The 16,799-nt window shown below is 41.4% G+C and overlaps 2 protein-coding genes across 4 annotated transcripts; one reads left to right on the top strand and one right to left on the bottom strand.

Moving 5' to 3' along the window:
* Positions 1-78: 78 nt before the first annotated feature.
* On the bottom strand, positions 79-11,151 carry LOC124071074. The gene is made up of 8 exons (XM_046411506.1): positions 11,000-11,151; positions 10,645-10,769; positions 10,110-10,322; positions 5,082-5,301; positions 4,873-4,951; positions 3,974-4,116; positions 1,852-2,063; positions 79-1,541 (listed from the first exon to the last, which is right to left on the bottom strand). The coding sequence occupies exons 1-8, from the start codon at positions 11,147-11,149 to the stop codon at positions 1,199-1,201; spliced, it is 1,485 nt and encodes a 494-aa protein (XP_046267462.1). The 5' UTR covers positions 11,150-11,151; the 3' UTR covers positions 79-1,198.
* Positions 11,025-15,911, top strand: htatsf1 (HIV-1 Tat specific factor 1). Of its 3 annotated transcripts, none has more exons than XM_046410609.1 (10): positions 11,025-11,160; positions 12,323-12,487; positions 13,049-13,286; positions 13,477-13,524; positions 13,628-13,782; positions 14,053-14,216; positions 14,364-14,460; positions 14,591-14,680; positions 14,791-14,928; positions 15,378-15,911. In XM_046410609.1, the coding sequence occupies exons 2-10, from the start codon at positions 12,323-12,325 to the stop codon at positions 15,615-15,617; spliced, it is 1,335 nt and encodes a 444-aa protein (XP_046266565.1). In that variant the 5' UTR covers positions 11,025-11,160; the 3' UTR covers positions 15,618-15,911. The 3 variants fall into 3 exon arrangements, with proteins under 3 accessions (XP_046266565.1, XP_046266563.1, XP_046266562.1); XM_046410607.1 differs by lacking the exon at positions 11,025-11,160 and adding an exon at positions 11,463-11,672; XM_046410606.1 differs by lacking the exon at positions 11,025-11,160 and adding an exon at positions 11,523-11,544.
* The last annotated feature ends 888 nt before the right edge of the window (positions 15,912-16,799 follow it).

The raw sequence follows: 16,799 nt of genomic DNA, 5'->3' as shown, positions 1-16,799 counted from the left end.
CTTTTTAGAGGAATTCAAATTCTGCCTACTTTCACGCACCTTTGCACACCTGACCAGACGCTGCATGAAGTTAACTGCTTTAGAGAAGCACTTTGAGGCATACTGAGGCCTTAATGTGTCATCTGGCATTCAGAACTAACCAGTTTCAAGGCCGTTGTGTGTAATAACTTTCTCTTTGTTTACATTTTGTCAAATTACAATTACAATCTGTGTGTGTTCAGTATAGAAAGTGTGCATATTGGACTGGTCTGGATGGCTGTTCCAAAGATGCTGTTGACAGGTTTACCATGTGCCTTTGTTCCTTCCAGTTGGATCTCAAACTACTGATCTCAAAATGTCATTACTTAATTACTATGTTGAGTCAGACAGTATGAATGTTGGACAGAAAGTCTGTTTTTTTGTTGAATACTTGCAACATATTGATGCACTAATCAGTGGAGGGATACTCAACGTTTATCATTATCAGAGATGCTACACTGTGAACTTGTGTGAAGAACTATTTTATGGGACAAAATAGACTTAATTCACACACATCTCTCTGTCCAGTGACATCGTAGTTTATTTCATTTCAATCAAAATGCTCACAAATATATTTTTAGATTCCTTTAAATAAAAACTTACAAAACAAAGCTTGAAACCTGGCGGTCTGTATGAAATGTGGTGGCTCAAGTAGAACCGCAGAAGTACATATTTATAACACGTCATAACCTAAGAGTGCTTCCCTTCCTGCAGACTGCACCCCGACTGTCCACAGGATAATTGTTGATCGTGTGTCAACTATACTATGCATGATACAACAATCCTCATAAATATAAAAACAGACTTAAATAGGCAGAATACTGACTTCGAGCTATCAGCTGCACATGAGCTAGATACAGATTCCTCGTAGTGTTTACTCGTGTGTCCGTGCCCTTTGTTGAAGGATGCTGCCACTGTGGTTTCCTGTGATGTTGCAGTGAGGTAGATAATTGCTTTTCAGCCTTGTACAAAATCAAATGTAAAGAAAAGATATTAATACAAATATCCAACAGATTAAATAGGCTAAGGTATGCTGCATCACTTTCACCAGCCATACTAGATGAAATACTCTGATAAAAATGTCTTTTACTCATTCTTCTACTAATATTACAGTAATAAGTCTGTGGCCTTTGTATCTTTGTATACCCTGTCTACAACTCAGCATGGATTGCCTGTCTTTTTATGAAGTAGTAACACTGGATTTCTCAAATACGGGGATACCAGATTCACTTGTGTTGTCAATGTTTCTACGCTGCTGGTTGCTGTTCTCTGGTTTGACCACTCTGGTTGGCTGATGCACGGGCACTTGAGAAGTGATGGGCCAGGGCGTGGTGAGTGGTGGTGATGGCGTGGTGGTGCTAGTGTGCTGCAGAGTGTCTGATTGGTTGAGGGAGCAGGTGCCGCTGAGGCTGCTGCACAGCGCCCCCCAGTGTTGCTCGCACTGTCCGTGCAGCCGCCGGCCAACCCACAGCCTGACCTCGTCTCCACACTTCAGGAGGAAGTTCATCAGTTCTACATACGGCCTGGTGGGACATTCACACACATGAAATGCTAAAATGTAGTATAACAGTATCCTAAGTAGAGGGGAGTCATAAAGGCAGTAGTATAACTCTAGGCACTAGTTTACTATGGGTAACCACCATAAGCTCTTGGTCACACCGGACCAAAACATGAGGATATTAAACTAAACATTTTACTGTATATGAATTTAACAATTCATTTGTAAGAAGATGATTGTGTTATCTCTTCTTTCTGAAGTTGCACACTCTCGCTTTAAAGTACCTTTAGATGTAGTGACTGAACTGTTGATATTTGTTAATATGTGTATCTCACCCCGGGGGAAACATCAGGTGGAACTGTATCAGGTTGCCCATGGTGTCCATGTGGTCCCGTAGCGCCAGGCAGAGCTGGTGCTTGGAGTAGCACTCTCTCTGGAGTGAGTACACCATCTCTTTTACTGCCGAGCACCGTCGACTCACACAGCTGAAGCGCTGCCGCAGTCCCAGTGCCATGCACCGCAATGCATCCTTCACAAACGACTTGCCCTGGAGGGGGGAGGAGGAGGAGGAGGAGGTGAGCAGCAGGACATTTCTGGAGGCTTATAGTGATTAATCACGGTATAAAATCAGGCCCTGGATGTGTGTAACCTCCAGTGTCCTACGTGAATGTCCAAGTCCTACGTGAATCTTATGCGCTATATGTACAGTGAACATGTTAATAGTTGCTGAAACAGTCACTCTCAAAAAGCAGTCATGACTACAGTCAGGGGAAAGGAGGGATGATTGCAACACTGCATAAATCTCTCTGTATATGGCATGGAAGTATTGTATAACAGCCTCGAATGTAAAGCTGAATTAATGGATTATTATTATTGGACACTTGGGGGCAGAGGGACTCCACAACAAACAGAAAAACATATATCTCTCTCATTAATGTGTCTGCACATCTGGCAGGCACAGAGCAAAACTAGCATTCCTTTGGAGTCCATTTGTGTATCTACTGCTTTCAGTAATTTTAAATATTTCCATGCATGCAGTAATGGCACTCCAGCAAATTTCATGAGACATCTAAGCCAACTAAACAATGTTGTTACAAACTTGACAGGATAGACAAAACTCTCCAACAGAAACAACATTTTAACTTTGTAGCTTCTGAAATTAGTGTTTTAGATGGACAGATGGGAGCTCAGGATTTGTCAGGAGGACAGCAGCAGTTTCACTGTATGAACCATAAATGTGTGTGTAATATTTGAAAGTGTAGACGACCACAGAATATTGATTAAGGTTTGATATTTTAGATTTAGATGATCAGTGAAGCCTCATGTGTAAATGTGCACAGTGTCTCTCTTCATGGGAATACACTCATATTGTTTCCCTCATTGATGACAACACCCAACTGCAACCCATCCAAAACTATTAACGAGACATCTAGAAAACATTTTTACATTTTTTTTTTAATACAGCAAGGGATGACTAAATGTGATTTCACTTGGACATAAAACTTGAACAGATACACTGACATTACTTTTAAGTTGATATGACATATTTGTTAGTAAACAGCTGCTTATTTACACATCCAGCAGTCAGAGAGCAACATTAACATTCAGTTGAAGTCACGTTTCTGGCCATGTGTTGAACACCACTTCAACTTTCACTCTCTTTTAGTTCTGATTTTGGTATCTACCAACTCCTGAGGGAAATATCAGGCTGTTTCACTGCTGAATGCTCAACTTTGTATACCATCTAGCCACTAAGTGTCTGTCTGCTGTTTGGTGCTGAGCAGGTAGAGTACGGTGGGTTTTTAGAGCTTTTTAGCTGAAAACAGCTGTCTGCGGCCAAAAATCATGCTGAAAGGAGTGAGTGAACAAAAACAGTAATAGTAAATGTACTATTACTGTTTTTGTTCTGTAGGCTCATTATCTGTACATTGTTAAAGCATCAGTAATGTTATTAATATAACTTCAACAAACACCTCCCAACTATGCAGAGATAAGAACATCCCATGGCCTTGATAAATGTCTTATTATAATGCATCTTATTGTTTGTGACATTGTATACACTATATATCCAGTAAACAGTCACTCACAGATGGTAAACGTCATCCACTGTGCCAGTTCATACTGGAAACACATTAGACTCTCTAATGCATTTCTATTCTAGTGAAGTAGACATGCTGTTCCCTCTCTCATTTCAGCTCCCCTCTCAGTTTGTTCTGTAACCAGTGCTACCACACATAACTATACACTGCTCCTCACAAATGACTGTAACGACTGAAGGGATTAAATGAAATGAAAGACATGTATCCAAATATGTCTCTTCAGAGCTTGCCCTCAGCCACTGTTGGACATGGTTTCGTACGGCGTCAATCAGTGCAGAAGAGGACAAATGGCTCTCAAAATGTTATTTTTCAGCGTGTGAGTGTATGAAATGAGGTCAGGCTGTTGCTGCTCCCCCACCTGTGAGTCGTAGCGTCCAGCGTTGTGCAGCAGAGTCAGACAGATGTGGTGCAGCCCTTGCATTTCACAGGAGTTGTTGTTGAAACACTGAAACGTCCCACATCCGACATCCCCTGAACTCACCAGACAACTCTGAATCTCAGCTGAGAGAGAAACACACATACACACACAGTGAGATCAGCATTAACCTCCTTACAGTGAAGCCACAGAAATATTTGTGTCTCCCTAGTCATGTATACTACTTTTCTGTACTCTGCTGTGCCCACAGCACTAAAATGACACCTCGGGATGACCTCGGGGACGTTTGTGTTTGGTTTTCGGAGAATTTCAAGCCTTGCTATCTCACATGTCACACTGCAGTGCATCGCTGGATAGGATGACCGGCTGAAGCATCACCGACAGAAGAGATGGGCAACAGTGCTTCCACTTCCAGTGTGTGTCTGTGTGTGTGTGTGTGGTGTGTCGGAGCTGCAAACGCATTGAATTATTGTTATTACTTATGTGTTTATATAAGTACTTATATACTCACGTAATACTCTGTAACAAAGCTGTCAGTAATAGTATATTAATAATAAAAAAATATTATAACAAATTTACAGTTGCTGAACAGTTATAAGGGATCCAGAGGGAGCATCGCGACGGCAGACCACACGTAATCGACAACTAGTCCTACCGCTGTTAAAGATGGACAGGAAGGGGGCACAAAGATGTTGGCTACTGAAGGTTTTCTCTCTAAAGCACACAATGTCCAAAACACACCAATCGAGACAAACCATTTGCGACCGACAGAGGCTCGGGCAGCGTGGGTAAAAACTGTGACTGTGTGGATGCAGTGTGCCGTGCAGAGTCGAGAAAGAGTGGTCCGTGAAGGGAACAACGCATGTGGTGCTGGAGCTCACCTGTGCTTTGCAGAGAGAGGCGTCTCTTGGCCTGGCTCACTTGTTTCTCCTGGACATCATGTGGATCCATGGTCAGCACCTGTTGACAGGCCAGGAGCAGAAAAAACACAGCGAAGTTCAGGAAGTTCGCCGACATGCTTCAGATTGATCGACGCTTTGTGTTGGACTTCTTTTTTTTTATTTTTTTATTTATTTATTTTTGGTCTAACTTGGCTGTTGGAGAGGCTGGTGCGCAGTTTCCACTTAAACAGGCTGTCCGCGGCATGAAGGCTGAAATATATAAAGCTGCGTGTGAGCTGCGCGTTCACGACGGCCTGGAGTTTGAGTCTCCACCAATCACAGTGCAGCTCTGTGAACGCGCGCCACGCTGGGACCAAAAGTGTGTGTTTTAATGGGCACATGTAGAATGAGCGATGATGTTCATTCATACTGTAAAAATGTTCTTATGAGGTCCTCCTGCTCCTCCGGAGTCTGTGGGGGTATGTGAAAGTCAGCCATCCAAGACATCCACACTCCATTAACCCACCAGCCAGTCCTGTGTGTGTGTGTGTGTGTGTGTGTGTGTGTGTGTTTGAGTGTTAGCAGCTGCTTTCTTGGCAGTGAGACGTGCAGCAGGGAACGTATCGACTGAAGGAGAGAGCAGCCTATGGGAAGAGTGTCAGGTTTTACAAATTGTTTGAGGGCTACGTTTATGTAAACACTTTTCACACCATGGCTGTGGGACGTGCTCATATAAATAAGCCCATTGCGTTCTTAACCGTAATGTTAATGATAATAAAATAAATGGTAGTAATAAAAAGGACTTGATAGTTAATAAATAGTCTTTATACCAGTGGTGGAAGCAGGATGTCTGAGGGGCAGGGGCGAAAAAAACAAAAAGGGACACCAGCTGCATGTGGTGGGGCACAACTGCAAAGAAAGTCATCCTGCATTTATGGCGAGACTGCTCCAAACCCTGGCCAAGATTAAAACAGTTTTATAACGAGTTAACTCAAATTGTTCTGTACCAACTATTTAACTATTTAAGTCATTTAGTTTTTGCTGCACTGTGCCGTGGCTTCTCCACTGGCAGGGCACCCGAGATGCCACTTCATCATGTTTCTCTCACACTCAGCATGTTCTCACGTTTTATCTGCCATAGGAGTATCTAAGAGGACATTTTTGCAACTTTTTTCTTTTGACCCAGGACACCAAAGAGGTGACGTCTGTTTGTCATGTTCATGAGCTGCCCTCCCTGAAGTGTGGCCAGCATAACAACCTGCAGGTTTGAGGCAAATCTGGAGTAAAATCCATTTATTAATCACTTACTATCAACTCTTTATCTATTATTTTAATGACATATTAACATTTATAACTGAAACCCATACAGATTTTATTAGCATATTACCAGCATTTATAACTGAATTATTACCAGAGACAAAGGATTGCTGATGCCTAACCTGGTGGTGTAACTTTACCTTTCAGATTGCCACTAGACCGCGCAAATTTGATTAAATTTGCCTTAAAAAATGCTAAGTCTGGTCAAAACGTCTTTAATAAAATACAGTTACTGAGGCTTGGTTTCAACGTCTTCGAGCTTTTAAAATATGTTGTGTTGTAGCCAATTTAGATTGTGTATGTTTGTGTGTGTGAATGTGGGTGTGCGGTGGGAGAGGCACTCTGGTTGCTGTGGGTTACCTGCACACCTGTGGGCATAGGTGGTAATCAGTCACAGGTGAGATAAGGGAGACACAGATGATCATTCAGAGGGATGAGGATCAGAGGAAGCCATGCAGTTTTTCAACCGTGTCTGTGAAGTAGGAAATGGTTTTTGTGTCACAAGTTTAATATTTTTTGTCTTTTGTAATGGCTCGTTTTAAGTCTTTTGGCACCCGGCTTCTTGTAGGTGGTTTTTTAGAGATTTATAAGTTAATAAAGTGTAAAACGCATACCTATGGAGGACCTCATTTTTTCACACCACCATGAGTTGGAAATGGCGTCATATTCCCCAAAGTGGCATTTTTTGTAGCTAAATTGCCACTACATGTTGCTTACATGAGCAGCACTTAACCCTTGGTGTGTATGAAGTCAGGACAGCTACGAATTTAATGGGTTGGTTCATGGATGCAGAAATCTCCAGGAATAGATAACTCATCAGACAAAACCACAACCCATCATGGGTACAGGAGATACCACTACAGGTAAGTTAAAAATGTTTGTAGTTTGTTTGAACCAATTCTTTTAAATTACTTTGTACTTTTATATCAGTATGAAGGTGGGATCATCAAGGTGAGTTCAGCTTTGTTTGTCTTTCTTTTTTCTTTCAAATCTTGCAACCTAGTTGTTGTGGTGCTGTGTTTTGCCTCCCACTGGCCATGACCTCTGACCCTTGACATTCACAAAGGGAGAGGCCACGGTCATGTGACACCATGACATCAGCGTTTGAGTCAAACAAATACCTCATACCTCTCGCTCCTCTCCTGCCTCCTCTGGTTTATCTACACAGCATCCAAGAGGCCTTCAGTGAACATGACTGAGACAAGTATGTATGTGTGTGTGTTGCAGTGGGAGGTCAAGGCAGAAAGACAGAATGTGTTTGTGTGTGTGTGTGTGTCCATGCTGGGGCCCGGCTGGGGAAGACATACTCTTATGAGGGCTGTTTGGACTTTTGACAGAGGACTTTTTTCCCCTGACCTTCCCTGCTCGTTCTGTCTCAACCTGCTTCAAAACAACATCCCTCACACAACTCCTGATGACCACCCACACAATGACCCTTCACCCCGACACCGAACACACACCCACACACTCACTCAAACACGCATGTCAAAAATGGCACACTAATGCACATAAGGGACCACTGTGCAAATAGTACACATGCAGGACTCTCTTGTACTCTGTCTCTCACATGACCATGTTGTAAACAACATGTCTGAGTGTGTCTGTGTGCATATAGATCAAACTCAGAAGCATCTGCATTGTGTTAAGTCATTTGAGGAGGATGCATTAGTATAACCTTTGATTTTATATACTTGCCCTTAATGTGTTCAGTTGACTACAGCAGCATGCAGATCTTATTTGGTGTCAGTTCACACTAAACACATGCAGATGGTTTAGTTTTCATGTGCTCATGTTTTGACATATTGACCTCCAGCAGCATTTTGCTAATATTTCTTCAGTGAAACAGTTCAGATTTTTAAAATAACTTTATTGAACTTTCTCATATATACACCAGTGCAAAACAACAGGCCAACAGACTACACAGTATCAAAAAGGGGGAGGCTACCTCACACACTAAAGAAAAAGAGAAGATTTTGCACTTTGGTATATGCTTTACATCGGAAACACGAAATATACACAGACAAGTAACAAATAAAGACAAAGATAAAGCAACCAAAAGATTAGAAGTAAAATCTAAAATCAAATAGTCACTCCCATCAGAGACAGCTTCCAAGTCCTACATTCCTTTACAGCACAACTTCATTGTGTGGTTTCTATGATCCACCAAACCCTTCAGCACAATGGCTGCCAGTCTGGTACCACTATAATTTAAGAACAGGGAACAAATCTTAGAGTATGGCAAAGGTTCCTTGGGTTTTATGTCAAAAATAATCTCCTCCCACCCAGCTAACGTTGGAAGTTTGAAGTCCATCTATTTCATCAAAATATTTTTCCTAGTATAGAATGTAAGGATTCACATAAGTCTTATGAAATGTACACTTTTAAATTCTGTGTCGGGCAGCACAAACAGTAGACAGGTTCAGATTGTAATTAGCTAAACTTGTATACAGAGGAACTCAGGTGTAATTTTAAATGGTAATAATCAATATCTTAATGAACAATAAAAACAAGAATTGTGTCGAAAATAAATGATTGAAAATGAAATGATTAAACTACTGGGTATTTCATTAAATTATGTTTAAATGGCCAGTAAGGATTATTAAAATAATTCATCCATCAATTCAGTTTGTTCAGTGTAATGCCAAAAACGTATGTGACTTCAGAGAGACACATGATACAAACATCCAGTGACAGATTTACAGACACACTCTGACACACGTAACGTGGAAATCAGTCTCCTGCCAAAAACAAGTAGTTAAATCAATAAGGTTACACAAGCTGTGAAGACACCCACACAAACACAACTGACACACTGATGTTTAAATCCTGGACTTATTGAGGCCTCTTTATAAAGAAAAGTGCTCCTCCCAGAGATGGGGACACTGTGACTTAAGTCTATGGGCGTTTAGAGATGAACATAACAAAAAAATGTTTTTAAGGCTTTTTTTAAATACTCCATTATGCATGTCTCTGCGGGCCTGATGGTTTATTTTAAATATAGATTGAACACATGGAGATGGAGTTGACTTTTGACTAATATGTCAAAATACCTCACTGAGAACAAATACCCCTCTTGTATTGGGAGTGTTTCATGATTATCTGGTCTACTCTGTTTTCATTATTGCCAGAATTAACATATGAACTGCAAATCAGAAAAAAAAAGACAGAGAAGATCATGATGTCAACTGCGTTTAGTGAAGCGGACAGGATGCACAATCAATGCTACATACTAAATACATGCACCAAAACAAACCCTCACATGGTGTGATGAAAAATTGAGAACATATATTTACATACACGTCTTTAAACAACTCCGTTTGAGACTTCGAAAGAACCTGCAGACGCATTATGTTACACGTCTAGTGACTTACAAGGAAACTACAGAATCTTCTTCCTCTAATCCTCCTAACGTAAAATCAGCAAACATGTAAAGGAAAATGTTTATACACAAAAATCTGAGGGAGAAAATCTGCATTACACAATATACAATTTTCCAAAAATAAACATCTGTCTGAAATCACTGAAAGAAACAAAACAAATCAAAAATAAGACAGAAATGTCCCCTGTTTTTATAAAAGGTAGAGCCACGCAGCGCAGCAACAGTGCACCACAGAGAATTGTCCAACATCTCCAGCAGCAGCCTGGTGCAGCACAGTCAGACAGTGAAGCAATATCATGGTGAACATTTGAACGCAGAAACAGTCCAAGCTCTTAACCTCCTCTTCTCCTTCTTCTTTGTCCTCCTCTTCTATGATGCTGCACCTTTCAAAAGGCTAACACAGCCACACAACATTATGTGTAAACAAGCAGAGACCAGCACATGTACCTGCAGCAAGAAAAAAAAAACAGATACAGATTTCTTAACTCTATTTCTACAACATTCATGACCTCAAACTGTACTCCAATTTCTAAACAAACCTCAGGGGGTTTTGGGGCCGGAGGCAGACGGGGCCTCTTGCGATTCTGTCTGCTCAGACGGTGCAGGGTTCGAACTTAAGGAGTTTTCATCCTTCCTGTCCCCTGACAGAAAATCATGAATGGCAGTTTCTATGTGTGGCCGGAAAGTGTGGTTCATCTTGGGGTCAACGACCTGAGTGATGATCCTATCCACACCGGACTCCAGCATACCAGACCTTTAAAAGAAAAAAAAAAAAACACACAACAAAAACAGGAGTTTTTACGCTTAACTACTGTTATTTGACTTCACATGAACTTTTTGAAAACTGCTCATAACGAATCTGCATTGAAGATCTTTTTAAGTCTAAGTCTTTCCTGTTTCATATCATTTTACATTTTTTATGCAAATAACACTGACCGAGTATCACGTAGTATTACGTTATGTGCCACAAAGCAAATGACTACAATAAAATCCTTAACTTCATTCATAAAATAACCTTGCACTTTACACTGTTACGTCTTTATAGCGCACAAAGGACATGTAATAACAATACTCACTGAACAACACTTTGCCTCAGTCCATTCCTCATCTGGTTCTTGTTGATAGACGGGTTCCAGTCCTGTGTACTCAGCTGCGACGTGACGAAGTTGTCAACTTTCTGCCGCAGGTTCTGGTATGCAGGCTGGCAGCAATGACAGCGACGGAATCCCGGTAGGAACACAACAAAAGCATACAACGCGCATTTTATTGCACATGAAGACCACAGCAAAAAGAACAGCTAAACTTATCCCTGGTTAACTGGAAAAGGCTTAGCATGAATGCCAGTCACAAGCTTGAACAATACTTACTGGCATCAGCTTTGAGTTTGGCTTGCTAGTCATTACTATAGAAGTAGTCCAGGTAGCGCGTTACCTTCGTGTCAACGTCGGCCAAACAGTCCCGACGGAACTCGTCAAACAGCCCCCGGTTCTTCAGATGTTCCACAATCATAGCGATAAGCTGCGGATCTCCCGGAGGAAGGTTGGCCGGATTTACGTTAACATTACCGCTACCCTCCGCCATCCCACACCGACGTAAATATTTGCCAAATTACTCACCTACTACTAGCTACACTGAAAGATAGCACAGTCCTTCTGAGTTACTGTTATATTAGAGTTTCTTTAAGGATAGCTAGCTGAGCAGTCGGCGCCATGGCACGCGTAAAGAGTCGGTGCTTGTTTTCTTACGAGCTATGGGGTCGACTCGTCCTGCGGACGGGGTTATCTTTGTTTTAGAATAGCGCATCGACAATGGTATCGCTTGGTGGTAAGGTAGAAGCAATGTTACAAATCGAACGCTTCATTCCCAGTCACGACGCATGCGCATTCTGAACCTGACACAGGAAGTACTTAGGAATAAACGTTAGCGGGCTGTAATCATGAATGTATTTTATGGCGGTGATTAACGGTAGCTTCAGAGTAAGCATATTTTTTTTTAAAAAAACGCTAAGTATATTATTAAAACACAGAAGCCCAGTGTATTCTGTGGTTGGCCCTTCGCACCTATTTACCAGTTTTGAGTTTGCCAGGACTGCCAACCGGGAAAGGTAACGTTAATGCTAGCTAGCTCTGTTGGCTAACATAAACTAACTCATTAGCTGTGGTAACACTGTCAAAGACAGACCTTCAAATGTTACCAGATGTGCATCAGTAAATTATCCCGATCTGAGCTTAGCCACAAGTGTGGTGTGAACACGGGGAGAAGACTTTCAACATGTCTAAATTAGCACGCTGTCATGTTAAGCTGTCAGTTTAATCAAAGTGTGACGAATAAACGTTAAAGCAACTGGCTGACGGTGAGAGTCCCAATGGCAATATGTGTCTGGTTGGCTGTTTGGCTTGTCCTGTTTGCAAAAGTGCTTTGTTGTGGGCAGGCAGAAGCGCACTATTCAGAATGATTGGAACATTTTACAGGCTAAGCAGAGTTGTTTACTGTTTGTCAGTGGCATATGCATTTATTCTCTGGCTTTGGCCACAGGCAGCCGTTGTCATTGAATCACACACATTTTATGACTTTTTTTTAAAAAAATATATGAGTGCAAGAAAGTCTCTTTGCTTTCTGCTTTCTTCTCTGACTTTTGATATAATAACCACGCCATTCTCATATCTTTGCAAGACTGTGCAAGCAACATAATACTAATACTATAACGCAATGGCTTGGTGACTTGTGTGAATTGACATTTCACTTTTTTTGCAGATGAGTGGTGAAGCAGAAGCCAACAAAGAGTTTGTGGAGCAACTGCGCATGCAGGAACTCTATAGCCAGCGAAATGAGGATGGCTCTGACCCCTACACCTACACCGACCCAGAGGATGGGACTGTATATGACTGGGACCATGAAAAGAAGGCCTGGTTCCCTAAAGTATGAACTTTTCTTTACCTCTCAGCTTTTATTTTGCTGCATCATTTTTAAAGTCGCCGTTCTTTAAAATCATTGAACTTGAGATCTTTCTTACTAATGTTTTTCTTTCTGTATTTGCAGCAGTCTTTCACATATACATTCTGTGATGCTGTATTTTAATTTATGTGGCTTTATTTTGTCAACACTCTTAATTGGCTGTTGACCCATTATTGTCAAAGCCCTATCAATTGTCAGTTTGGCTGATTTTGCGATATTCAGTGTGCTATGCTACTGTGATTGGAGTAGCAGTGGCATAGCAACAGTAGTGTTAACATACCAGTTTGTATTTGCTACTTACCACATTTGGCAATAAAATGTATCATGGGTCACCCAAACAAAAGTTGACAGCACAAATTACAAATGCCACCACAGCTCAAACTGGATTGCAGACTTACTTTTTGTATGCAGGGAAAGCCTTTCTATTAACTGTATTTGAACAGTTAGAACTTTTATGAGGTGTGTCAAACTCATTCACAGCAGCTTTCTGTGTTAATGTTAAGTAGGTTTGCTTTGTTTCTCTAGATAACAGAGGACTTCATTGCAGCCTACCAGGCCAATTATGGCTTTACTCAGGAAGGAGATCCAGATGTGAACAGTGCTGCAGTGAGCAGCACTGACCAGCCAGCAGCCCCGGGACCAGACAGCAAACCCCCCGAAAAGGAGAAACCTGCAGATGCCACCCAGAACCCAAACGCAGACCAGCATGAGACTCCAGTGAAAGAAGCCAAGCAGAAAGGGGAGAAGAGGAAAGCAGATGCAGGTAAAGTGACATCCACAACCGGAGAGGAGAGTAAGAAGCAGTGCAGTAACTAACACGCAAATGTGAATCAACTGCTGGCATTTTCACATTTCTCCCTACCTACAATTGTGCTTGTTTATAGAATAGTTTTATATTTGCAATTCAAAGTTTGCACAAACATCTTTTAATAAATGCTTTTTTGTGCCTACAGGATGGTTTGATATTGACGACAATAAAAACACAAACGTTTATGTGTCAGGTTGGTATTACTAACTTTAATTCTCACTGTCAGTCAACACTTGTCTAATGTGCACCTAACGCTGTTTATCCTGTCTCATTTCTTGCCTGATACTTTTCCTAAGGCCTTCCTCCTGACATCAGCACTGAGGAGTTTGTTGAGTTGATGTCTAAGTGTGGCATTGTGATGCGGGACCCTGTGACTGAAGAGTACAAGGTCAAACTCTACAAGGACAGAGAAGGAAATCTGAAGGGAGATGGGCTCTGCTGCTATCTCAAGGTCAGTCTGTCCTGTTTGCCTTAAGCTTAATTTGTAGTTTCATCACAAGGATCCGTCTGATGTAAATTTTGACAGAATAGCAGTTAGAATAGTGAAAGAAACAAAATTTCCCTTTTAAAGCAGCACAGACATAATACTAGAGGGCAGAACAATTCCAAAACAAACTGACAGACACTCCCCTTAGAAATCTTATCACCTTATACAATTAAATAGGTACTATTGCATTAAACTCCAGTGAAGTGACAGTCTTTATTTGGTTTTTGTTCGCAGAAGGAGTCGGTGGCCTTGGCTATGCGTCTGATTGATGAGTCCGAGATCCGAGGTTACAGAATCCATGTGGAACCAGCAAGGTTTGAGCTAAAGGGCCAGTATGATGCCAGCAAGAAGAAGAAGAAGAGCAAAGATTATAAGAAGAAGATGCTGCAGCAACAGAAGTAAACTTTTTAACTTTTTAACCAATCTCCCACAAATCCCACTCTGCATGTAAGGATAAACTCCTCTGCAGGGGATTAAGAGAAGACAAATAACTGAGCTTTATTCTGAAACATGTGAGTTGTGCCTGTTTGTCTTTGTCCATGTAGACAGTTGGACTGGAGGCCGGAGAAACAAGGAGAACTGAGAAAGAGGCATGAAAAAGTCGTCATCATCAGAAACATGTTCCATCCCAGTGATTTTGAGGTGCGGAGACACACACACACACACACACACACACACATATATTCATGCTCTCTCACCATCTCTCACTCACATATACAGTCTGCCCATTGAGAGTGCTAATCTCTGTGGTCTCTCTCTGTTGCCTTCACAGGAAGACCCACTGGTACTAAATGAGTATCGTGAGGATCTGCGGACAGAGTGTGAGAAGTTCGGCGGGGTCAAGAAGGTCATCCTCTTTGATGTGAGTTTAACGCCATTTGTGCTGTTTTTAAAAGCTCGCAGAAGATCAGCTTGAATTTTATGTCAGCGGCATCAGTAAATAGCTGGTCTGTGGTTGCCTTTGCGCTGCAGAGACACCCGGATGGCGTGGCATCAGTTGCATTCAAGGAGCCCGAGGAAGCCGATGCATGCATTCAGTCGTTCAATGGTCGCTGGTTTGGAGGAAGGCAGCTGTCTGCTCAGCTTTGGGATGGAACGACGGACTATCAGGTATAACAAACGTAAAATAAAATATCAAAATTATTCTTAGATTTATGAGGAACTGCAGATGCAGAGCCAAGATCAATAAGGGAATGAAGTTATGTTGACAATGACTTTGAGGAGAAGACTATATATGATCAACTACAAGTTTTTTTTGCTTCCGTACATAATAAGAAAGGGCAGAAGGGTGGGGTTTTGGGGCTGGGGGCAATACAGTCAATGTAATGCTACAAAAAAGCTATTGTTATGAAAATGCGTTGTATGCAGTAGCATATCTGGCTGACGTTTTTTGCAATTAATAAAAGAAAATACAAACATATTTCACATAACAATAGACTGCCGGAGCCTGTCATCACTTTCACAAACAAGTCGTGTGATAATTGAGTTGCTGTGATCTCTTCGACTAACCTGGACTCTACATCCAGTAAGAATTTGCATCCTTGCATCTGTTTGTGCAGGTGGAAGAGACGACGCGAGAGCGAGAGGAGCGGCTCAAGGGTTGGTCTGCGTTCCTGGAGGGAGGTAACCAAGACCAGCAGAACAACACCGTGAAGCCAGCAGAGGGCAGCACCACCTCAGAACCCACAGCACCCTCCAGCACCACGGAGCCCGAACCGCAAACAGTCACAGAACCACAGGAACAGGAAGTGGACTCTACAGACAGCAGTCTCGCAGGAAGTGACGATGAGGAAGCCTAAACACTTACATGCACATCTTTGGTCCCCATGGCAACCAAATTGGACAGTCTTGCAGGCAAGGAGGAGATTTGGACAGTTTGAGCTGTTTTGTAATGTAGAAAAATAAAATTATGACTTGTTAGACTATGTCTATCCTATTTTCATCATTTTGTTTTACATTGTAATTAGACCTGCACTTCACCAGCTGGTTAGCTACAGCTTTCCCCAAATTTCTGTGTGTCAGTTTGTTGGTTTGAGTATTGTACTGATGATCCTAAAATATTACTGAATTACAGAAGATAACTGAGACTGAAACTGTGTTGGATTTGATTTGTATGAGAGTGTACGGCTTCAGTGCTCATTACACTTTATTTTAAGTAGCAGCAATTCACTCTGATTTGTTCTTCTTTGAACATATTAGAGCTTGTATTGGAGGTTCTTTAAACTATATTTAGTCACAAAATGTACATGTTTGTATCGTTTTGTGGTTTATCGTTTTGTCACACCACCCAAAGCTTGTGGGAATGCCGGCTTAAAATACAAGCAAAACAGAAATACTAGCAAATTCTGCTATGTTATCTGTGTTCAGCCAACATGGAAAAAGGCAACAAGTCAAGAGATGAGGTAAGATGTTCTAAGCAAAATAATTTTTCTAAAGCTTTAGTAAAAGTGTTTAATGTTCAAGAACTGGTGAATTTTGATTTGTAGCCTCACATTCAGACTGAATTGCCATTTCTTTTCCCTATATTCTGGTATCATATGATATACATAAGAGTTGTGGACAGCAGCATGCAGGTCTTAAGTCAGACTTCCACAGTGGATGGTTAGTGAAGTGATTTAGTTGTTTTATATTTTGTTTTTAGTTTCCACAAGGTATAACAGATTGCAGTTCATATGTTTTTGTGGATACTATGTTTCCATTTGCTGTTAAGTAACTGCATTTAAGGAAAGCATTGAAACTCAGTGTTTTGTCTGAAGTACTGAATGAGGAAATTGGATTTGCAAGACTCTTTCACATTAGATGAAAAGAAAAACCAATAAAGGTGAAAGCCTCCCGTTCTATCCAAAGTTAAGATACCTGTGGTGTATGATGGGATTGATGTATATTTGTGTCTTTCAGTGCTGCCAGTGTCCTCCCAGCAGACTCTTGCAAGCCCTGCAATAAGACAACAAGGAAATGACTGCAGAAAAATGCTGCTTTGA

The sequence above is a fragment of the Scatophagus argus genome, chromosome 14, assembly GCF_020382885.2.
Source record: "Scatophagus argus isolate fScaArg1 chromosome 14, fScaArg1.pri, whole genome shotgun sequence".
NCBI classification, from domain to species: domain Eukaryota; kingdom Metazoa; phylum Chordata; class Actinopteri; family Scatophagidae; genus Scatophagus; species Scatophagus argus.
The sequence above is the reverse complement of the archived record's forward strand: the minus strand, read 5'-3'. Positions and strand labels throughout refer to the sequence as shown.

Bases quoted from the DNA above. Each gene is read 5' to 3' on its own strand.
- LOC124071074 (XM_046411506.1), bottom strand. From the start codon at position 11,149: ATGGCGGAGGGTAGCGGTAATGTTAACGTAAATCCGGCCAACCTTCCT. The intron at 5,302-10,109 runs AGGTTTGTTTAG...ACATTTTTACAG, and splicing joins TCCGGCCCCAAAACCCCCTG to TATGAATGAACATCATCGCT. The intron at 2,064-3,973 runs GTGGGGGAGCAG...TCCCCCCTCCAG, and splicing joins CTGGACGCTACGACTCACAG to GGCAAGTCGTTTGTGAAGGA.
- htatsf1 (XM_046410609.1), top strand. From the start codon at position 12,323: ATGAGTGGTGAAGCAGAAGCCAACAAAGAGTTTGTGGAGCAACTGCGC. The intron at 12,488-13,048 runs GTATGAACTTTT...TTGTTTCTCTAG, and splicing joins AGAAGGCCTGGTTCCCTAAA to ATAACAGAGGACTTCATTGC. The intron at 13,287-13,476 runs GTAAAGTGACAT...TTGTGCCTACAG, and splicing joins GAAGAGGAAAGCAGATGCAG to GATGGTTTGATATTGACGAC.